The sequence below is a fragment of the Pagrus pagrus genome (assembly GCF_965226575.1).
Source record: "Pagrus pagrus genome assembly, chromosome: 2".
Lineage (NCBI taxonomy): Eukaryota > Metazoa > Chordata > Actinopteri > Spariformes > Sparidae > Pagrus > Pagrus pagrus.
The window spans coordinates 2,935,584-2,959,372 of record NC_140186.1 but is presented as its reverse complement, the minus strand read 5'-3'; the positions used below and the strand labels follow the sequence as shown (position 1 = coordinate 2,959,372).

The window sequence follows — 23,789 nt, the reverse complement described above, 5'->3', positions numbered from 1 at the left end:
GGGTCTTAACAGCTGCAGTGAAGATTTCTGCTTTACAAAGCGTGTAAATAACGTCTTTTCAAATCAGTTTGGGGTCTCAGGGCTTCTGGAGACTTGGATTACGCTGGACGAGACCTATGGAGCCATTTTATGTTTTTCATTTGGATGTTTTTTAAGTTTTAAAACAAGTCTCCAGCTTCTTCAGTTGTTCAGGAGAACGCTGCAACGCTGGTTTGCTGTGAAGCTCCAGAAATGTTTTGTGGTTTTTACGAAAACTTCACCTCACTCTCAGTCAGCACAGGTGTGAGTAGACGATGACTGAATTTGATTTCTGGGTGAACTTATCCTTTAATAAAGAGTTACAAGTTTAGGCCTCCGCTGCTGCCTGGGAGTTTAAGAAAGAGACGCCAGGATTTACTCCACAACAAAATATAATTTAATGAATTCACTTTTCACTGTGTCGATCACAAATCTATATTGATGTAAAAAAAAAGAAAGAAAGAAAGAGAATGATCCAGTGCTCTCCTTTGTCTTAATGTAAGGCATGCAGTCTCCACAGAGCTTTGGACATTGAAAGCTACAGGTCATTACAGTAAGACACACTGACACTCAGCCACAAATACACACAAAAGCGCTCATAGTATCCACTCTTTGTCTCCAGGGGGCCCAATAAACATTTATTCTTTGCACATACAATGAGTAGAAGTGGGATTCATCACAACACCAAAAGTATAGTAGTTCACAGATAGCAACAGGATACGCTAACACTTCCACTTCGGGCCTTTTTCTACCCTCTCAGCTCGTGAGGAATAAATGTGGTGCGGTGCTGCTGGAATACTTTAATATGTGAGTTACATTGACAGTTACACAAAAAAGGGGGTTAGTAGCAGATTAGCACATTGTGTGAGCGTGTTGCACATAAAATGAGGATGGTTTGAACAGCCGTGACTCTTGCATTCAACCCTTATGCAGCGAGCCCTTTTTTTTTTGGATCTGGTTTTCTGGACCAGCGGAGCCCGTTAAAAATGAGCTTCATCACTCGGTGAGAAGGACGTCCTTCGTTTGGGAGTTACGCTGAAATGCTGCTGTCGTAACTCTCATATAAAAAGTGCTGACATTTTCTTCTGTGTCTATGGTGCAAAAAATCCTAATGACCTCTGGGATTCAAAGTGGCCTCAGCTATATAAATACAATTATATATTTGCCTCCATATAAAAATAAAATTAGCAATACACAAATATTGCACACCTAAGGAGTTTAGATTTATCAGATTACTGACGAGCTACTGCTGAAAATGTACAAACATGGAAATAATAAACCCTCTGGTCGCAGTATAAATAAATATTTCGATATTCAGTTTTAATTCCCGATGCGTGCAGCACGTCTCTCTGGCTGTGGGGGGGAAGGGGCCAGGTGGGGCAGAGGTGGAGTCACGGCTGCCAAAGGGAGATGGAGTCGGGCTGTGCGGCGGGTGAAGGACACGGTGGAGCAGCAGGTAGATCTGGAGGACAGATGGGGCGGAAGCTTCCTCAGTGCTGCTGCGCCTCCAGCTCTCTCTGGCGGCAGCCCACGGCCGTGATGAGGGCGGCCCCCTTGCCGCTGCCGTCCTCGGAGAGCAGGAAGTTGACGTCACATTTCGGGGCGAGTTCCTTTACCGTCTGCTGGAAGATCCGAGAGAAGCTGAGGGGGAAGAGCGACAGGAAGCTGTGGTTAGGAGGCAGCTGAGACATGAGAGATGCTTTCTAGTACAAACATCACATGCAGCTTTCCCCGAAGCTTCGCAGCCCGGATGAGCATCGACGCAGAGCAAGGAAACTTCATTTAGGGCCTCGTGAAGAGTGATTATGATCATCTGTAGAGCTGCAAAGATTAATCAATTAGTTGGCAACTATCACATTCATTTCCAGCTGTTTTGATAATCAATCAGTTTGAGTACAAGTTTTAGGAAGAAAAAGTTGAAATGTTTTGATTCCAGCTTCCTAAAAGTGTCTTTCCTGTTCTGTGACTAGTAAACTGAATATCTTTGTGTTGAGACGTTTGAGGACGTCGTCTCGGGCTTTGGGAAACTCTGATGGACATTTTTTCACCATTTAAAACAATCGATTAATCAATAAAATAAAGAAACTTGACACAATTCAATGCTGCCAAATTCATTAGTTGCAAAAAACACCATCCCGATGAGCTGAGCCCATCATGTCCGAGTGGAGGAATTAATTATTCTCACATTTTAAACACTTTCTTTCATATTAAAGGCGTCACAACGTAATATTCACAATAATGCTGATGAATGAAATGTTCATATTGTAGTAATAATACACACATGAAAATATCGTCTAAATAATCCTGCTTTTGTTTATGAGCTCAAGATGGATTTGATTGCAAGCTTTTCTTTTAAAAACCTCTAAAGATATCACATGAATATCGTTATCGTGAATTTGTTTGGCCACGATTATCTTGTAGGGAAAATCTGACAAGGTGACAGCCTCCGTATAGTTTCTGACATTTTGAAAAGCATGTGAACATTAACTCTTCTCTTACAGCTGAAATATTCTTCAAAATATAACAGTTACTTTTAGTCTGTATCAGAAATGTTAGAACTAGAAAATAATGTCTGGAAATGGAAACATCCCCAAACCCAAAGATATCAAATGTACAGTGACATAAAAACAGAGACTGTTTATTTGAGGCCATTGAGCTCTGATGAGGAGCCTTTATTATCAGCGTTATGAGCTTTTAGAGGCACTTTTTAACAATCTAAAATACTCCTCATCTAAAAACGACTCCCTTGCCACTTGAAGTTAGTGCTTTCCTCGCTCCTGAAATGATTAAGACAGTAAAAGAAAAGACACAACCTCTGCAGCCTGATGAAATTCAATATGTACTGTAGTGTTTCCCCCCAAACATGCCCTGTATTATGCTCTTATGTGTCTCTTACTGTGGGTGCAGCTTGTAGAGCGTGCCGTCCACGCCCACGGTGATGTCCAGGTGGTCCAGTCCTCTGTTCTCACGGATCTTGTCGACCACGGCAGCCATCCCGGCTCCGCAGATCTGAGCGGCGCGGCGGGACACCGTGCCGCACACCTCCTTGACGATGATACTGTCATCACAGGTGCTGTCGAGCCCCAGCTGCTGCAGGATCGCCCTGACCTGCAGCAGCGCCAGACGATCGCTGTGGAGCGGGAGGGGGGAGGAGAGAGCGTGTCAGAGGTCAGCCAGCAGCAGGAGAGTCACCGGATACCTCACAGCTGTTCCCAGAGGCTAAGGTAGGCTTAAACAGTGTGTAAACTCAAGTGGTCACAGTGCCTGCCCCTCCTCCTCTCATACCTGGGCGTGTTATCCCCCCTGGATGCTACTTTTCTGCAACAATGCTGCTTAAACATGAGCTTTCATGCACTTCCATCAATCATACTGCTGTTTCTGTTGTATACGTATACATCAGATATTTCACTGCACACCAACTATTTCTGGTGTTTCAACTTTTTAATTAGTTTTTTCTTTCTTCCAGGGAACAAGCTTCCATTCATTTCCCCACAGAGTGAAACCAACATGACCCTGCTTACATGAAGTTCTGCTAACATCTTTTGCTTATACGCTAAAAATGTAATTAAATTGGAGTGAAATTTTACCACCAAATGGCCCAAAACTTACAGTTTAAGGTTGATTTTTACCTTTTAAAATAACACTAGTTTGTAGCAGACAAAATAATGCGTCTTCTGCCTTTTGACAAACAGTTTTGGACGTGATTAGAGGTGGACGATGTGGCCAAAATAATAATACCACCATCTGTTTAATCACGATCGCAATGCAAAATTGATATTGCTGTCGTTTAGAAACAGAAGTAAGAGGACGTTGTTGTCTGTTGCTCTGTCTCTTTAGCTGTTTGTTTCTTTATTTCTTTGTGACATCTTTATAAATGCCACAATCTCTGCAATTCGCTTTAAAAGAAGTTAGTGGACGCCTTCAAGATTGATCACGATCAACTCCCGGATTTGAAAAGCCACTGCAACAGCACTTCAGCACTAGTAAACTGCGTTCAGTGGTTCATTTACCTCTCTATCTGTGACAGGAACTTTGTTTCGAAGATGCCTCTGGTCTTCAGCGTCTCAGAGATTTGTCCCCGGAAGAGGAAGCCACGCCTGGTCAGATCGATCAAAATCTGCCTGACGATCTCTCCGAGGTACATGCCACTGCACATCTTCTCATATCTGACACGAGGGAGAAGCAGACAGATCTTAGTTACAGGAAACACAACATCTTCCTAAGCTTGTTCAGACGTGTTATATGAACTGACAGTGAAGTGTTGAAGATCACTATCAGAGTGTTCATTCCAGCATCTTTACCTCTGTTTGCCCTCGTTGAGCGAGTTCTCGTCCACCGCCTGGTCGTACCTCGTCCTGATGTCGTCCAGACAGCCGTTGTCTCCAAACGCCCCCCACTCCATGTTGACACACATACGACCCTCACTTCCGTCCACTATCTCGATGTTCTTCGTCTCTTCCATGTAACAGGCGTTACTTCCTGTCCCTGAAGGACACACAACAACATCCCATCAGTGTCAACAACCCTGAGCTGTGCCTCGTTTTCCAAAAGCTTTCTGTTTTCAAACACACACAGTCGAGACTTTCTATCACATAGATCACTAGTACCAGACAAAATATAAGAAACTTTAGTTATATAGTGCTTTTATGACAAATGTTACCATGAAACGAAAGGAAATAAAATCAGACTGTAGATAAAATAAGAATAAAATGAAATTGATTAAAATCAAGTAAATGGAAACAAAAACAGCATCAATTAAAATGTGTATCAAACATTAACAAACGCTTACACAAAGTTTTAAAAAGAGATTTAAACGATGTTAGAGACTTATTGTGTCTGATAAGGTTGTTACAAGTATCCATACTGTGATACTTTTTCAATACCACGTGTTTAAAACAATAGGATATTCGTATTTTATGATATCGATAAGTACTGAAGCTTTTAAAAAAATGATGTAGCTGCACAGATATTGACAATAAGAAAAAAAGAAAGAAATAGTCCTGCTTTGTTTGCCTCAGACTTTCTTTTTGAAAGAGGTAACGAGAATCACGTTTTTTATCTTAGTATTGTATCGAAGTTTTAAATTCTGGTATCGTGACAACCTCAAATGAGTGCTCTAATAGCAAAAGAAACAAAGTGTGGTATGGTACAATAAATATAAAGAAACAGGAGTATGAAGTACAAAATAATCACCTGAAACTTTAATATCGTACGTGTAAATTAAAAAATATCCTTTAAAAAGTGTGGATGTTCAGCTCACCTGCGATGAGCCCGACCTCACAGGTGGGTTCCTCGTATGCGCACGTCATCATCGTCCCCACTGTGTCGTTCACTATGGCGACAACGTCCAGCTCAAACTCCTGTGAAAAAACACGACGACAGGAATGTGAATCACAGGTAGAAGAAGACGAAACTACACGTGTGATGTGATGTGGTGTCGTAATTCAAGATTCATGCTTTGTGTTATAATCCAAAGAGTAATTGAACAGTAGAGTTCGACTCATGTTACCTTAAGATTATTAGAGTAAAGCTCGATATTGTTTCTGTTTATCTGCAGGCTACAAAACACCTGATGATTCGTTGTATCTAAAGTAAAAGATGTAATTAACAGATGGTATCACTCATGTTTCCAGCACGTCACTCAACAATAAAGCAATGTTAAGTCTGCATTTGGTTGCTGAACAGGTGTGTTGATGGGTGGATTAATGTCAGGCCTGGCAACTTTTCAAACGTCACACGGAGCTCAATGCAGTTCACTCACATTCCTACACAGACTGCAAAATAAAAATACACAAGCTGCCAACGTCAGGAGCTCTGCCAAACACACAATACAGAATATGATCCTCGTTATCACTGTGTTTATTCTGAGCTTTAAAATCAGACCCCACACTGCAGACACAGACACACACGCTCCTCCACAATATCTGGAAGTAGGTCTTTTTCCACTTGTTATCAACATGCTACCACTACAATAACCACACACCGATCCAGTCCCCGCGCTGCTTTACCTGCCAATTAATGGTTTACAGTCACTTAATACTTACTGGATTCTCCATCTAAAGGGGTGAAATCAGTATAAGGAACTCAAAAGTGATGACATGAATAAAACAAAACTTCCTGAATACACAAAACAGATGCAATAATAATCAGCACTGTTAAAAAAAAGAGTCAAGACAAGGTTGTATAATGAACTCCAGCTGTTTTCTATGATACACACACACCCAAAAAACAAAACATACACCAGCTGAAGTATAAATTATGAAGTCAAAACTAAACTTTGAGTGTGGAAGCTGTGCCCGAGCCTAAACTGTAGGTTAACACAGTAGACGGTGGTGTCTTCTTAAACTACAGTCCACGTCTGTCAGTGTGCCGGGATTAGCATGTAGCCATGTGATGTTTCAGTGCAGGGAACAATTTCATTTGTACACTCGAGCAAAAAACAAAACAGTAGTTTCTGTACATGAAGACAAAACAAACTCGTCCTGCCAAAGGATTTTAGATCTGAAATCCCTTAATCGCATTTCAAAGCATTGCTGCAGAGGTCGTTGAAAGACTGGTAGAGACATCTATCAGCTGTCTGTCAAACCTTTGTGTGTGTGTGACGCGTGAGACAACAGGCTGAGCTACAAACAGGACAAACACACATCAGATGAACTCTGTAGTTAATTTTAACTGAGCAGGGAAATGGTCAGATATCGATCTATTGGGTATAAATGGTTGGAGTACTTTTAAATATTACCCTTGCTGAAGCAGCTACTTTAAAGTTTACATTATTTTTAGTTAAGTTTTTTATTAGAGATGCACCACTCGAGCATGATGGGTGACGTTGGTCAGTGTCAGATATATCTGATTCTTGCCTTGCGCCCTCCTATGAGGCCTCCAGCCAGAACTGAAAGAGAAAAACTAAATATTTTATTGTATTTAAATAATTTATGTTACATTCGCAGGTCAGTGTGAGAATCTTTGCTGCGTTTTGCCGTCATTTACAGTCCTGGAGCGAACAGGGACGTTACTCAAGTTAACGACAGGCTGTGTTGTGATCTGTTGCATCTGTTTTTGGGTCAAAAGTAAATTGTAGTCGAGGGTTATGAATTGCACATTAACTTTGAGGATAAGGATCCATTATCTGATCCTGAGCAGCAGATTGTTTATTCCACTCGTATCCTCCTTCTGTTTTTACCTTTCACAGTAAGAGTCTCGTATGTACCAATATGTCCTGCATAAATACTCACTTATACTTATTTTGTAACGGGCCGTTAAAACAGCGCACAAGGTTTTATTATTAGTGATTTAATAGTCAGTGAGTCGGCAGGTCTGACTTTTAAATAAATCGGATATCCTCCAATAAAATTGTAATCGGTGCATCTCTAATTTTTACCTCATTCTGACTAAGCCCTGAACTTAATCACACACTTATTCCTGATTATCTCCCTGTGGCAGCGTAAGCATCCCACAGTATGATTGATTTGTCAGTTTGCCATTTACCTCTTTCCTCTTGATGGCGTCCCTGAGAAGCTCCACCACATCTTCACCCTCGCAGTCTGTGGCCTTGAAGCCTTTGGTCCAGGTGACGAGGATACCCTGGCAGAGCACACGACAAACAGTACAACACGGTTATAATAAGACTCTGGTGACTGAAAGGTCACATGCTGCTCATGTTTGGCCACATCCGATGGCCAGCAGAAGAATACTGAACTATAATCTATATTTCAAATACTGAAATCTACTTTCTAAAGAACATACTGCGTCCAGGCTGGTCTGGTGGCAGGGGAAGGAGAAGGTGAAACCCAGCGGCAGTCGAGCGCTTTTCATTCCCATGTAGTCCAGGAAGTCGGAGATGCAGTGCACGATGTGGTCAAAGAGCTGCAAAGAGACATTCAGTGTTTCAGTGTTTGCTGACTGAGACAAAACTCTTTAAATGCTTTTTCTTCCAACGTTGTTTATTGTGGACGGAGCAGAAATAGGACTAAATCTTTTGTCAAAAATAGGGAAAGCACAGCAGTAAATCTATTTCTGTTTGGAAGGAATGTGAATGATTTCCTCAAACCAAACCGAACAGCGTTACCTCCTCCCCTGTGCCCTGCATCACTTCTATGGGAATGGCGTAGATTTTGTTGTGCATCTCCACCGACCGCCTCTTCCCGCTGCGAATCTTCACCAGAAGCACGCGGAAGTTTGTCCCTCCGAGGTCCAGAGCGAGGAAATCTCCGTTCTCTGTGGCGCAAGAAAAAAAGTTTCATTCATATTTTTCATTCATATTTCATCGTTAAAGGAGATTAGAATGACTTAAAAAGGAAATCAGTGACACAGTTCAAGGTCCAGCTGATTGTTGAGTCTCTTCCTCGACTCGTCAAGACGTTTTGGGTTGGTAGTTCGGATCCGACACCGACTGTCGATATTTGGCGAGTTTGAAACAATCGACTTTCTTACAAATTGGACTTTAAAAGAAAAATGTGTCGCATTTATAATTGGCAAAAGGAAGGAAAACTCTACTACTGGGTGGTAGTAGTACTGTAGTAGTACTGTAGTAGTACTGTAGTAGTATTAGTAGTAGTATTAGTAGTAGTACTGTAGTAGTATTGGTAGCAGTACTGTAGTAGTACTGTTGTAGTATTAGTAGTAGTAATGTAGTAGTATTAGTAGTAGTACTGTAGTAGTGCTGTAGTAGTACTGTAGTATTAGTAGTAGTATTGTAGTGCTGTAGTAGTATTAGTAGTAGTATTGTAGTTGTATTAGTAGTATTAGTAGTAGTACTGTAGTAGAACTGTAGTAGTATTAGTAGTAGCGCTGTAGTAGCGCTGTAGTAGTACTGTAGTAGTATTAGTACTAGTGCTGTAGTGGTGCTGTAGTAGTACTGTAGTATGGTAGTAGTATTAGTAGTAGTACTTTAGTAGTATCGGTAGTAGTACTGTAGTAGTGCTGTAGTAGTACTGTAGTAGTATTAGTAGAAGTACTGTAGTAGTACTGTAGTAGTATTAGTAGCAGTACTGCAGTAGTGCTGTAGTAGTACTGTAGTACTGTAATAGTATTAGTAGTAGTACTGTAGTAGTGCTGTAGTAGTACTGTAGTACTGTAGTAGTATTAGTAGTAGTACTGTAGTAGTTCTGTAGTAGTATTAGTAGCAGTACTGTAGTAGTGCTGTAGTAGTACTGTAGTACTGTAGTAGTATTAGTAGAAGTACTGTAGTAGTATTAGTAGTAGTACTTTAGTAGTATCGGTAGTAGAACTGTAGTAGTTCTGTAGTAGTACTGTAGTAGTATTAGTAGCAGTACTGTAGTAGTTCTGTAGTAGTACTGTAGTAGTATTAGTAGCAGTACTGTAGTAGAGCTGTAGTAGTACTGTAGTACTGTAGTAGTATTAGTAGAAGTACTGTAGTAGTTCTGTAGTAGTACTGTAGTATTACTGTATGTCTCTCTCTCAGTCACCTGTCCCGTCTGGTGTGCTCCGGACGAAGGTGGGCAGCATCTTGACCGTGGCCTCCGTGTGGCTGTCCTTCTTGAGGCCCCTCTCGATCTCCACCCTCATGCGTTTCTTCACTTCCAACAGCTGCGCTTTGCTCAGCCGGAACTCCGCCATCGTCTGCTGGATCTGGCGCGCCTGCTCCGTCAAGCGGTACGCCACCGCCGTCACCATGGCTGCGCCTTTCGCACTCCCACTCTCCGACAGCAGGAAGCGGACATCTGAGTCTGGAACCAGGCGACGCACCGTCTTGTGCAGACGGCGGGCGTATCTGTGAAGAAGAGAGAGAGCACGAGGGTTTCAGACAGAGAGGCTCGATGCATGCATCAAAATCCAAAATGTTCATCTGTGTGTGTATTTTAACACCAAATCTTGTTGGACTCATTATCACGACATTAGTCTGGATCATGATATAGTCATGTTGAAATAATCAAAGCGATTATCTCTATTTCAGTGTTTATATATTGAACTTAAACAAAAAATAATAATCACAGCTACAGACTCAGAATCATTAACTGTGACTACATACAGATCAGATCATCATAATAAGATATAGTTGAAGTAATAGTAGAAGGTATTTTATGAGGTACTCACATAGTTTACAAGTAAATCCACAAATAGGTACAAAAGTACTGGCGTTAACAGATACTTAAAAGTACTCATTATGTGTAACGGCCCATTTCAGAATAAGATACAGTATATTATTTAATTTAATTGTTGCCTTCATGTGTTTGTCACTTTAATGTTGCATCTGGTTTATGAATTTCCTCTGAGATAAATAAAGTTTTATATTGATCTATTTTAATACATCATCAGTTATTAACTGATTATATTCTGTATTATCTGCAATGCAACTAACGCTGTCAGACAAAGTGGTAAAGTTAAATCCATAATGTCCCTCTGAGATGTGGTGGAGTTGAAGTAAAAAGTTTTATTAAATGGAAAATACTCAAGTAAAGTAAAAGTACCTTAAAATCCTACTTAAGTGCAGTACTTGTGAGGTGTTTTGGATTCGTTTGGACGTTTTATTTTTAAAGGCTGATTTATGGGAATCTGAGCTCTTCCCGCTGTCTGCTGCACATCCTCTGTATTCCTCGGAGGATCCTGTTACCACATTCTGGATTTGATGTTTTTTGTTTTTTTGTGGCGAACATGAATCACCACTGATCTCTCTTCACGTCCTGCTGCTCCTCGAGAATACTCACTGAGGGTGCATCTTGTAGAGAGACCCGTCGATGCCCACGGTGGTGCGGAGGCGTGCGACTCCTTTGTTTTCCTTTAGGCGAGCGAGGATGCCTCCCAGCGTCGCCGCGATTAGATTTGCCGAGCGGAAGGATACGATGGTGCAAACGTGCTGCACGGCCAGACAGTCCTCGTCTGAAGGCTCCACGCCGAGCCTCGTCAGGATCTCCATACATTTCTTCAGTCCTTCTTTAGTCCTGAAAATGACAAGAGTTTCTTATTATTACAGCTCTCATCACTCTTGTTTCAACCACAAAGCACAAACACATTTCCCCTGGGAAAAAAACTCTCTTCACTCACTTTTCAATGGCAGAAACGTGTTTCGTCTCAATCTTTCCTTTGGTCAGGAGCTCAGGAGTTATCCGGCCCTCAAAGATCAGCCCCTCTTTGGCCATCTTGACCAGGATGAGCCGAACCAGCTCGCCCATGTACATCCCACTGGCCATCTTCTCAAACCTGAGCAGAGAGACACACGGAGGCACTTTTAGATGTCGTATTAGTCATTCAAAGACCCGCAGGAGCGTTCGCATGCTCCAACAAAGGTGATCAGATCCCCAGAAAATCAAACATGCTGCTGTGTTGTTTTAGATTTAACATATTTACTGACATAGCTACATAATTAGGAACATCACTGGTGCATATATGTACACTGGTATACATTTACATGAACATATAAAATGTCTACTACATTTTCAGTGCTGTGTTATTCTGCAACAATGGACAACACTAACAAAATGGAGGCTGTTTTTTTGCATGAACTTGAACATTTCAAGTAGAGCTGCTGTGATGATTAGTCAATCAATTAGTTGATGGATAAATGTTTGTTTCAGTCTTTTTTCAAGCAAAAATGTCATATTTTCTGGTTCTAGCTTCTTAAATTTGAGGATTTGCTGCTTTTCTTTGTCATGTCTGACAGCTAATGAAGAGTCTTTGGATTTTTTTGACATTTTATAGACTAAACTTTAAATGATCAGTGAGGAAGACGTTCGTTAGTTGCAGCTCTCTATATGATGGCATCATAATGCAAGTACGGCCTTTCAAAGAGCAGCAAACTTTTAATTCGATAATGAAAGTTATTGCTGATTCCAGCCTTAATTCTTAGTGTCTTTGTGGCGCTGTATTAATAACATGCGCTGTATATTTCAAAGTTTGAACAGTCCTCCTTGTTGGGCCGGTTACAGAACTAAAATCCCTGAACCCACATGGAAAATATCAGTTTTGTACTTTAGTTTGAAGGGACAGTCTCCCCCAGGTTTGTCAGGCAGGACATTTCTCAGAAAGCGTGAATGGGTTAAAGTTTGTATTAAACTCTTACAGTTGTTTTCCCGGGTTGATGGAGCCCCTGTCGATCTCACGGTCAAACTCTGTGCGAATGTCCTCTATGGACCCGTTGTCTCCGAAGGCTCCCCACTCGGTGTTGATGCACATCCGCCCTTCGTCTCCTTCCACCATGTCGATGTGACGAAGTTCCTCCATGTAGCAGGCGTTCGTTCCCGTTCCTGAAGGGATGCAGAGCTGCATGACTCCTGTCCTACATCACTGCTCCTCTGTGTATGTATACCTTTGGCGCCCCCACATGTAGAGTTCACAGTATGTGTATTTTACTGGAGTATTTCCATTTTATTCAACTTTATACTTCTATACTTCTCAGTAACTTCTACTTTATACTACACTCAGTGAAAACCACATCTCTCCAGATGTGTTGATGTTGAGTGTTTGTGATAAAATAAAAGGATGAATTGTTCCTTTATTTGTCAAAGTGTTCTCCTCTTTCTTCAGTTAAATAAACTCTTGAAAACTCTCTTTGATTAGCCGGAAAATGCATCGTCACAAAGCTGAACACAGGCTGTTTTACCTGACACCATGAAAAGTTGAGAGCCACGCTACAAACATACGTATGATGACCTTATTAAACTACCCAACAGCGTATAAAGCAGTTAAATTGAGCTCAACATTAAACGTCTATCAGTAGAAATGCAACGTACACATTAATCCATCCAGAAACATTGGATATAATAATAAAACACTGACAGGGAGCTGTACTTTTCATTTTTTAAGTAACTTCTCACTTGTAGTGGAGTTTGTTCCTGAGTCTGTTGTGTTTTTTTACCTATAATGATGCCCACTTCACAGCGCTGATCGTCAAATCCGCAGGTCATCATGGTGCCAACTGTGTCGTTCACCACCGCCATGATGTCTGCCTCGTAGTCCTGGGAAAAAAGAAAAGATTATTTTTAACTTGAAACAGAAATGTTTTGTTTTCCGTGGTTTGGTTGTTCAGTTCACAGAAAAGGAAAAAAAAACTCACCCCTCGTTTCTTGATGGCCTTGCTCAGAAGCTTCACGACATCCATCCCCTCGACACCGCTGGCTTTAAACTTCTTTGTCCAGGTCACTAAGACCGCCTATAAAACAAGTCGTTTCATGAGGCCAGACTTTAAGTTACAGTCGGACGAACTTGGCAAGTCTGAAACGCCTGTCCATTTAGTATTCCAACCACACAACCACTTTCACACCACACATTTACTAACGACTCTTCCTGATGGTACTGTGAGTACAATTACAAACGTTGGAAAGTAATCATCCAGTCATCCCTTTAACGCCGAGCTAAACAACTCTTTCCTCTCAGTGTTTACCTCATCGAGTTTGGACTGGGCACAGGGGAAGGAGAACGTAAATCCGACGGGAAGCTTTTTATCCTTGATCTTTTGCTTCTCCATGAAGTCGCCCAGACAGTCTGCGACATGGTCGAAGAGCTGCAGACAGAAAAAACCAAATAAATCAATCCATCTTTATTTGTGTAGCGCCAGTTCACAGAGCAGGTCTGGACTTTAACTCCTCGATTATATTTAATGGAATTAAAAAGAGACGTTTTCCTGCAGAGCAACAAACAAACAACACGTCAAAACCTTTGAACAAAATCAGAAAACATTTGACTCTCATAACTCTTCGATTTTGCTGCACACCTTCAAGTATTTAACAGTAAAAATTCAAAGATTGGCAACGTGAAAAGAGTTGGTGAATTTACTCGGGTTTAAAAATCTAAAAAGTCTGTCGATCTCATTTACATGATTTGAGGAGCACTAAACATCAATCAGCATCCATAAGATGAGGCATTAGAACAATGCTGCAGTCTCCAAAATGTCCATAAATTAAACCAAAACCTCTCGAAAAAACACTTGAATACGCTATAATAGTCTAACTTTTGTGAGATTGGGATTTTTTGCAGGACTTTTGCATTCATTTTAGCTCGGTGTACCTAATAAACTGGAAACTGAGCAGATCATTCTCCATTAGCACAAACTCCTTTTGTTAACAGACGTGTTCATATAGCGCTTTACATTTTTTGGGGCCAGCTGTCCCGGTGACATTTCATTAAACAGCATCTGTCTCTGCTCTGTCTGTCTGTCTGTGTAAGTCATGCTCTGATCCAATCACACGGCCTCAGACAGTCACTCATGTTTTGGTTATCATGTTACAGCCCGACTGCCAGCTGCTCCGCAGGTTCAGTGAAGGTCAGCGTGGGTTCTGACGTCACTCGCGTTGCACTCGGCGTTATTTAGGAGGTCATTTTACACACATTAACCCTCTACATGACCTTGAACACTACTGTGCTCTGTGTGGAGGGCAACACACAGACATTTATTATTTTGAAGGGAAACAGTGTCTGACCTGCGTCATGCAGTATTATATAATAAAGTATTTGTTGATGTTAGGGATAATCTGCTGCATGTTTTTACAGACACATATCCAGTACTAGGGTCTGTTTAGGAAATAACCAGACCAGCAAACTAGAGCTGCAACTAACTGTTGTTGTCATTGTCGATTGTGAAGTAAAGTTAGTTGTTGGGTCTCTAAAATCTTCAATCAGTGTTTCATAAAGTACAAGAGGACATCTTCAAATGTCTTGTTTTGTCCACAACCCCAAAGACATTCAGTTTACTGTCACAGAGGAGCAAAGAAACCAGAAAATATTCAGACTTTAAAAAAAAAAAAAGAACTCAAACTGACGAATCGATTATTAAAATAGTTGTTGATTAATTTAAAAGTTGACATTTAATGGATTAATCCTAACAGCTCCAGGTTGGACCCTAGTTTTTCACAACTAACTATTTCAATATAGGCGATGTTTGTGTTTACCCGTGACCCGCTGCCGTGGATGATGTCATCAGGGGTCTCATAGACCTGGCTCTCCATCTGGACCGGCTGCTTCTTGTCCTGCGTCACTTTGACGCGCAGGATCCGAAAGTTGGACCCTCCGAGATCCAGAGCGATGAAGTCCCCCTTCTCTGTCAAAATAAGAAAACAGATAAATGTTAGCAAGATTTTAAAATGCTAACCTCTGACACTGTTTTTTAACATTTCGATATCGATACATCGTGACAAGACACAAGTGTTGTCTTATCCTTGTTCTAGTAGCCAACTTGCCTTTGCCCACTTCAAAAATCTCATTGTGTTCATATTGTCATGCTCGATTTTGTCGCTAAGTCCGAACATTTATGAGACGCTTTTGAGGAGATGTTACCTTTGAGAGAGTCGAGACAAACATCCATGTTTTAGATACATGACACGGAGTTTAAAGGTGTTTTCTGAAATTTGGAAAACTGTAAAATTCCTTCAATTGGACATGAGTTTGTTTTTTACCGTGGGAATCTTTTCAGGACCCCAGAATTGCTCAGGTCGGCTCTGAAATTTTTTGGCAAAACAAATAAAATGACCTCGTTTACAGATGAACTTTAGTGAACCGGGTGTTGAGGTAGAGACCCACTGCAGGCGAGAGAGGAGCTTTCTCATCGCATTATATTTAAAGCTGCTTTCATTTAATTTATTCCAAAATAAAAACACTACCTGTTTCTCATTACTTTCAAACTACATGCTCTAAAATGTCCCTGATGTGTAAGATAATGAAGGAAGATGTTTCTTTAAGAATAATTTCCAATATTTAATCATTTCAGTCATGAAAGAGTGCCGCAGCCGTGAGAGAGCGTCTTAATTTGGATTAAAATGATTAATTTATCTGATTCTGATACAGTTACAGTCAAAGAGTGGAGGAGGATTGAGTGTCCGGCAGCAGCTCACATGATAGTGTGCGGATGTACAGATCAGACCTGTGACCTTTCAGTGAGAAAGGAAACATCCAGGACATCCAGCCTCAAAACAATGTTCTTCATTTATAGCCTCCATGACTCGTGTTTGTTTGTCTCTTTGACCGGACAGGAATGAGATGTGACCAGGCCTGACATATGGAAGTGTTACTGACCTGCTGCAGAGCATGTGTCCGTTTAATAGCCACAGCCACACTTAACCTCAGCGCCAGTATGTGAGAGCCAAACCAAGAAGTAGCAGTGGATTGTAAGTACTTAATGCAGTGTTTTTTATAATTAAGCTCGAGCCAAGTGCTGAACAAAGACTATTCTATTTATTTAAATCAAGTCCTGTTAGGTATAAACTATTGTAAGTATCTGAGTACACTATCTGAGTATCTGAGTGCCCTCAGTACCTGAGGACCCGAACACACCGAACTGACAGTAAAGGAATAGCAGACTGTTGCTTCGCTCACGTCGCCAGTGTCTCGGCCAAAACGCTGCAGTTGAACACAAAGTCTACAGCAGACTAGTTTGTGTCTTCTGCTCCTGTGTGACAGGGAATAACTCTCCATACCACCAGGTGGCGGTGGTCTGTATTCATCATTCAGAAAGGGAAATCAGATGACTCGGGACTACAAATCGTTGTTAGCTGCAGTCACGCCCCCAAGGGCTCTTACTTCAGAAAAACTTAGTGAATGAAGAGAGATAAAGCCACTTCTAACCATGACTATGTCTGATATAAAGTTGCAGATGGACCTAACGTTGTCAGCCACTGGTCTTTTAGCTTCCCACGGGCTCTGCTGCGATTCAACAGAGACGAAGGAAAAGCCGCCGACAGAGCGAACACCATCCTCTGAAACCGACTGTGAGATGTGGTTGAAAGCTCTGGAAAAAAGCTAGTAAATGGACCTTGAGTGAAGATATCTTTGTTTTCTCCACCATTAATGCACATATATGTTTTTTTATTGGATTGTCAGTTGATGTTTTCCAGACAGAAATGTCACAGCAGACACTGAACTCTGAGATTTCTGCTGGTTTTGTCTTTCCTGGTTTTTATCTCAGTTAGCTTGTAGCCTGATCTCATTACGCAGTAAGGATTACTCTGAACTGACATCGTTAGAGCTCAGCTGTGATTTCACTGACTCTTTTTCCTTTGATACACAGAAAGTCTGTCTGGGGGGACGAAGTTAACTGTTAATGAAAGGTCCTTCCTGATAACCTCGTCCTTCCCGTCCTGTCCGTCACTGCTGCACCAGGCTTTTAAGTGTTTATCAGTTTGCCATAACTTGAACTCTGCCCTTTGCTTGATCCCTCCAGCTTCGCGTAGCTGTTGAAACCTGAGGCTATTTATAATGTGAGAGAAGGCAGGAGACGGGCAGCGTTCCCTCTCTGCAGGCCTTGTTCGGGGCCACAGAACATCTGACAGCCACTCTGTGTTATTTCTGTGTGCCGGAGCTGTTTACTAACAAGGACGAGCCAAACCAAACCGAGCTGAGCCGAGCCAGGCAGCAAACAGACTCAGTGTGAGGAGACTTGAAACTATGAGCTGCTCAGATGAGCTGTTTACTGAGAGTGCTTTAGTGTCGAGGACATTTAGCTCACTGAAATATCCTGTCGTTTGACGTCATCTGTAATCTGATTATGAAAAACATTTCATATCATTAATGTTGACATTATTACAGACTCCTCATCCAATGACTGTATACTGTGTCTGTAACAGGTGGGACGAAGTACTTCAGTAGATTTCTCAGGTATCTTTATTTAAGTCAGAGACAACCATTGACTTTCCCTCTCTACACCTGAACACAAATATCTGAACTTTCTCCTCCTCACATTTACAAAACAGGCTCGTTACTTTAGTTTGATGCATTTGAGGGGAAATATGGATTATTTTTATTTCCCAACATCACAAGACTGATTTCAACCATCATCGTGTAAAAAAACAAAGACGTAAGAAGACGTGAACAGACAGAGGGAGACGTGTTAGTGTCTCGTATCTGCAGAGAGTTTCTTATTTTCTCTCTTTGTTGCTGCTCGGGACGCTTTACCAACCCAACATGTGGCTATTTGACGTCCTGGGAATGAGACTCAACAATCAACTATCTTTGTGGTGCGTTCAGGAGCAGCTGGGACAAATCCTACTGACTCTACCTTTAACTTTAATAGTCTTTGAATTATATTAATATGACGTGAGCTTCAGTTAGCTTTGACCACAGATGTCCTTCAGAGGGAGACTTTTTACTCTGATACTCTGAGTACATGTCAGAGCCTGTACTCGATTACTTTTACTGGAGTAAACAAGTTGAATCAGTACTTCTACTTTTACCAGAGTCTGTTTTTACACAAGTATCTGAACTTCTGCTGGAGGAAACAACATGTTTCTGTCTGATCTGTGATATTTAGATTCTCACTTCTCCGCTGTTTTAACGTTAAATTACTTTTTGCATATTGTGAGCCTCGATCAGAGGATCATGAGAGCTGATCATGAAGGTTTTGATGGATTATTTGATTATATAAACCTATGGATCATTAAATTGACTCTGACATTAAGAGGTTTTTCATCTGACGCTGTTGGCTGCATGTTACCAGATGAATACAGGGTGTCATCGGTCCTGTTGAACTGTTTGGCCCCGAGTCTAAAACAATAGTTGATCTACTGAGTCCAAATCCAGAGCGCAACACAAAGAGGCTTATGTCACAGAACAGGCCTGATGGTTTTTTTACCACATCAGCACATTGTTTATAGACCGATAGAAACAGGATACCTGCTTTAACACGCTTACAGTATAGATCATGGGTTCTCAGACTGGAGCGGGTTGGGCCCCCTTAGGGAGCCCCTGCAGGTCGTGTTGACCTTCATGACACTAAAATTCAGCTCGGATCCTTTTTTATTATCGCTCTTACAACACAAAATTACTTGTTACAGACAATTTACAGTTAAATAGTCCTTGAAAATGAACATAATCTGATATATTTTTATATTTTACAAGATATTACGCTGCAGAAAAGATAATTATCTTGCACAAGAAATTAATTTTGTTCACACAAGATGATTAACTTGTGAGCACAAGATTAAAATAATAATAATAATGATAATAATAATAATAATAATCTTTCGGGACTTTAGGCGCTCCGTAAAATGTTCATGACGTAGTGGAAAAGTACTTAAAGCTGGAGTTCAGGACGTTACATAAATGAACATACTGTACGTTCGTTGTTGGCAAACCTCCTGAGCACCCGTCGACAGTGTTTGTGTAATTACTCTCACTGCCAGAAGGGGGAGACAAAAAGCGCTGCTGCTGGTTTATAACTATTTGCTTTTGTAAACTTCATTTAATGTCAATTATTCAGTATTTTGTGCTTCTTCCTGAAGACAAACCACCACATAACATGTCATCTGCTTCCACCTCAGTAATCAGAACTGCGATCTCAGTTGTCCCAGCAGCTCAGTGGAGTTGTGTTTGTTTTGCAGCCCGACTGGCCGTTGTTGATTGGACAAGGTGACAGAAGGGGCGTGTTTATAGTCATTGCACGGTCATTTATTGGAGGGGACGAGGCGTGCTGCAGCGCTCAATTTCACATTAATAAGGATGTATAAAGGAAAGGTGTGCAGGATACGGCGTACACGCGGTTTTATACATGTGGGAACTTCTGTACTTTACGTCTTTTATACGTGAGGCGTCTGGTTATTTCAGTGTATTCAACGAAAGCCACGTTCTTTCCTTTTTAAAGCCCGACCTACGGTACCAGCCAAAAGCGCCAGTATCAGCTATCTTTCTCCAGAATCCCTTTTATGCATGAACATTAATTAAATATAATTAAAGTTTTTTGTACTTTAAAGCTGTTATTTGCTGAATCACTGAGCTTATTCTGCCGAGTGACACACCAGAGTTTCCTTCAGTTGCAGGAAACCAGGAACTAGTGTTATAGGAGTGGCCGGCAATTCAGTGTTTAACTAATATTTAACTTCCAGCTGAATATTTCAAACAGACCTCCATGACCTCCAGTAAATACCTGACAGAACAAAGAGAGGTAGCAGCCACAGATCAAGTTTTCCTTTGAGATGCACAACATAAAAAAGCTTCTCTCCTTGATTTTGCTTTACAGTGTCTCCAAATCCACAGATTTTACTCTCAGCTCAGTATTTGCAATGTTTTGAATCTCTGAGAGGTGTTTGAACACAGCTGAGTTATCACAATGATCTGTTTTCATGTAAACTGTACCTGATCCATCAGGGATGGACCTGACGAAGGTGGGCAGCATCTTGAGGGTGGCGGTGGGGTTGGTGTCACGGCTGAGCCCGCTCTCCATTTCCCTCCGGAACCGGCCCATGATGTCCTTGACGGTGTCATCGGACAAACGCATGGAGTACAGGTACTTGTCAATCTGAGGAAACGGGCACAGGACAACAAACACAGGCTGTCAGGGAGAATTCAAAATGTGCCAAATTATTAAAAACAAGTAACAAGACGGTTATTTATATTGTCGATTGACCTGTTGATTATTTTCTTGATGAATCAATTAGTTGTTTGGTCTATAAAGTGTCAGAAAATGGAGAAAAATGTTGATCAGTGATCACCAAAGCCTAAGATGACGTCCTCAAATGTCTTGTTTTGTCCACAACCCACAGAATAACCTTTGTTTCCTGTTGTTTGTCATCATGGTATAAACACTGTAACACACTGTGATGCGTCCGTGTTGTTCGCCTCCATCTCGTTCATTACTTTCCTCTGTAAGGACACGTCAGATTGTGTTACAGCTAATTTGTCTAATTGCATGTTGGGAGGTTTGTGTTCTGAGGCTGAATGGTTGCTAAAAAAAAGTCAATAGATTGATTCACTTAACACAAAGAGCCACATATAGTGAGAGGCAGCCTGAAACAGGACACCTCGGCTCCCCGGACCAAAACACTGTTGTAGAAACATGTTAAACTGGGACAAAGGAGGCAAAACAACTGTGCACTTACTTATAACAGAGCTGCAACGGTTAATTGATTAGTTTTGAACTATTAAATTAATTGGCAACTATTTTGATGGTCGATTTATTGGTTTAAGTCATTTTTTGATTAAATTAAAGGTCAAAATTCTGATTCCAGCTTCTTAAATGTGATTAATGTTCTGGTTTCTTTTCTCCTCGACGACAGTAAACTGAATATCTTTGGCTTGCAGACAAAACTAAACATTTGAGTCAGTCATTTTGGCTTTAATGTGATTAGTTTTAACTGCATGATGACGTCATCGTGACTAAGAACCCTATACTGACTTTTACAACGCAAAATTACTTGTTGCAGACAATTTAAAGTTAAAGAGTCCTTGAAAATCCCCATAATCTAAAAAGAGCAGGCGGAAAAGATAATTATTTTGTGCACAATATTAATCTTTCTTTGGGAAACACAGACAGACAATTTCTTTTTTAGCATTTTCTAACATTTTATAGACTAATTAAGTAGTCGAGGAAATAAGCAACGGATTAAATGAATATAATCATTAGTGGCATCACTTCCTTCAGTACGTCTCATGCCCTTCATAAAATACTCTGCAACATATAAATGAGTTTGTTTAAAATAGCAACATCGCTTACTTTAATTAATGCATCTAATTAATGGGCCGTTTGTCTGCTGTGTACGTTCACTGTTACTCTTATGTAATCACACTGTGCCAATGTCATGCAGCACACCACAGTTCAGAAATCCATTCTGTGCCATGAAACACAGTCCACGCGTTTGTGTGTCAGCAGGCTGCTCAGTGTGGCGTCACTATTATTAGCCTCAGATACATGTGAAGTAGAGTAACGATGCAGAGAATCAACTACAGTACGACACGACATCCAGGACATCACAGGAGACGAATCACTGCTCGATGTATTCCTGTCTGTCACTGTCAATGTGTCATGTGATCGTGTGTCCTTTAAACTGACAAAAAAAACCAATATCACCTAAATTCTGGCTCCTTTGTCAACCTCAGACTATTTGTTTAAAACATTAAAACATTAAGAAAAGTATCAGCATAACAAAAACTCTTTAGAGGTTTGTGTCTCTGTGTTGTGCAGCAGAGATATTTACGATATAAGTTAGCATGCTAACCAGCTAGCCCCAGCCAAAGCTCACAGTCCTGACCACTAGCTGCACGGCTAACTGAGCTAACTAGCTATTCCAACATTAACTATTATTTTTCCCCCCTAAATTTAGCCAGGCTAGTTTATTTTCTTGGAATATGTTTATTTAATTATAATGTGATAATTTATTGCTGTAACATGAAACGTGACATGAAAACATGAGACGTTTTGTTATAACAGTATAATAATAGTATATTGAAAGAGAAGTCTCTTGTTAAATGTGGTAAGTTTGTTTGATTTATAACATTTATAACGTGAAAATATCGTTATGATGTCGTAAGCATCTTGTTATAACTGTTAACCTTTCACTTTATAACAGTAGATATACATTACTTTTACTGTTGATACTTAAGTACAATTATTGCTGGAAAATTGCAGAGGTCATGGCAAAAGTCAAAGTCAGAAGTATCATTTAAAAGTAATATTTTACATATATTTAAACTTATCACATTATTAGATCCAATATTCAGCTTTTTCGTGAAAATAAATGAATTTAAAACGGCGATACTTCGGCTCTGATGCGGCATCCAATCTGCAAAGTAACTAGTAACTAAATGTAGTGGAGTAAAAGTGCAGTATTTGCCTCTATAATGTGGTGGAGTGGACGTATAAAGTAGCAGAAAATGCAAATACTCAAGTAAATTGTACTTAAGTACAGCACTTGACTAAATGTAGTTAGTTACCGTCCATCACCGAGTATATAGATACATGTATAATGTACTTGTACTTTTGATACTCAGCTACATGTATTGCCAGACAGTTACTTTGAAGTACATTTCACATCAGATACTTTAAAGACTCAGTAACTGTTATGTAAGCTAAAGTAGTACTTTTATTCAACTTTGACTGTCGGGTACTTGTTACAGGATGCACATGGTTGGATAACTCTCATCCTTTTAAGGCTTCGCCTCCACAGACTGACTGTAGTAAGTCCACTAACCTACTTCAGCAGCTTTGGCACGTGCGTCTACTGCACTGTGACATCACGCATGACATCATCAACCTCCCCCGGCATCTCATTTAACTGCCCCTCCTGGGAAGCATCCCACCCACTGGCTCAATGTCTCTTAGATGAACCAGAGCTCAGGTTTCACTGATGGTGACATCTGTGAGTTTGTGTCTTTGCCAGAGGTAACAAGAGAATAAGTGAGCAGACAAGAGGACACCGAGATAGAAGAGGCTCATGAATGAAAGTGAGGATCAGTGAGTGGAGAAAGCAGCCAGGGGAGGGAGGAGATCGCACAGCTCACGACTTTATTTCCCAGCAGCCCCCTCACAGACACCTGTCTGCTTCAGACGCCCTGGCAACTGACGCTCCAGAAACACTCGATAACGAGGGTCCGTCCGTCTGTCTGCAGCTCAGCGCCACCACCACCACCATCACTGACCACAGCCCCTCTCAAGGACATCCATGTCAAACACTGCTCACCCCTGAATAAACTAGAACACAACCAAATCTAAACTGGAATTCATCATGGCCTCCGTCTCCTCTACTTCCCAAAATGCTGCATCCTCCTCCTCTCCCAGCCCTGATACGCCCCACAGGCTCACCGCTGACATGCAGCTACCGTTAACCGGCGTCTGTGCCTGCTGTCACGTTACACGGCTCCAGCACCGACGCGAGAGCAGCTCTGTGGCGGTTTAAAAGCTGCTTTTTCACTCACCTTTTTGAGTTGATCATCCTTCAACTCGGTGAAGTAGTAGGCCAGAAGCTGAGCTGCTATCATCCTGCCTGCACGTCCGCCAGGAGCTGTCAGCAACTAGGAGCTGGTTTACAGAGAGAGTAGAGAAGAGGAGGGGAAGGAAGGCTGGTTCGTTCTCTCCTGTCCCCCCACGCTGATCCCTCTTTATCCTGGAGCGGAGGAAGAGG

At 41.2% G+C, this 23,789-nt stretch overlaps 1 protein-coding gene across 1 annotated transcript; it reads right to left on the bottom strand.

The window, feature by feature from the left end:
- Positions 1-397: 397 nt before the first annotated feature.
- LOC311271353 (hexokinase-1-like) lies at positions 398-23,789 on the bottom strand. The gene is made up of 18 exons (XM_084376968.1): positions 23,584-23,789; positions 20,029-20,191; positions 14,859-15,007; positions 13,355-13,474; positions 13,028-13,123; positions 12,830-12,929; positions 12,035-12,218; positions 11,020-11,175; positions 10,683-10,916; positions 9,444-9,748; positions 8,084-8,232; positions 7,762-7,881; positions 7,504-7,599; positions 5,279-5,378; positions 4,320-4,503; positions 4,029-4,184; positions 2,915-3,148; positions 398-1,659 (listed from the first exon to the last, which is right to left on the bottom strand). Exons 1-18 carry the CDS (start codon positions 23,644-23,646, stop codon positions 1,509-1,511), a joined length of 2,760 nt encoding a protein of 919 aa, XP_084233094.1. The 5' UTR covers positions 23,647-23,789; the 3' UTR covers positions 398-1,508.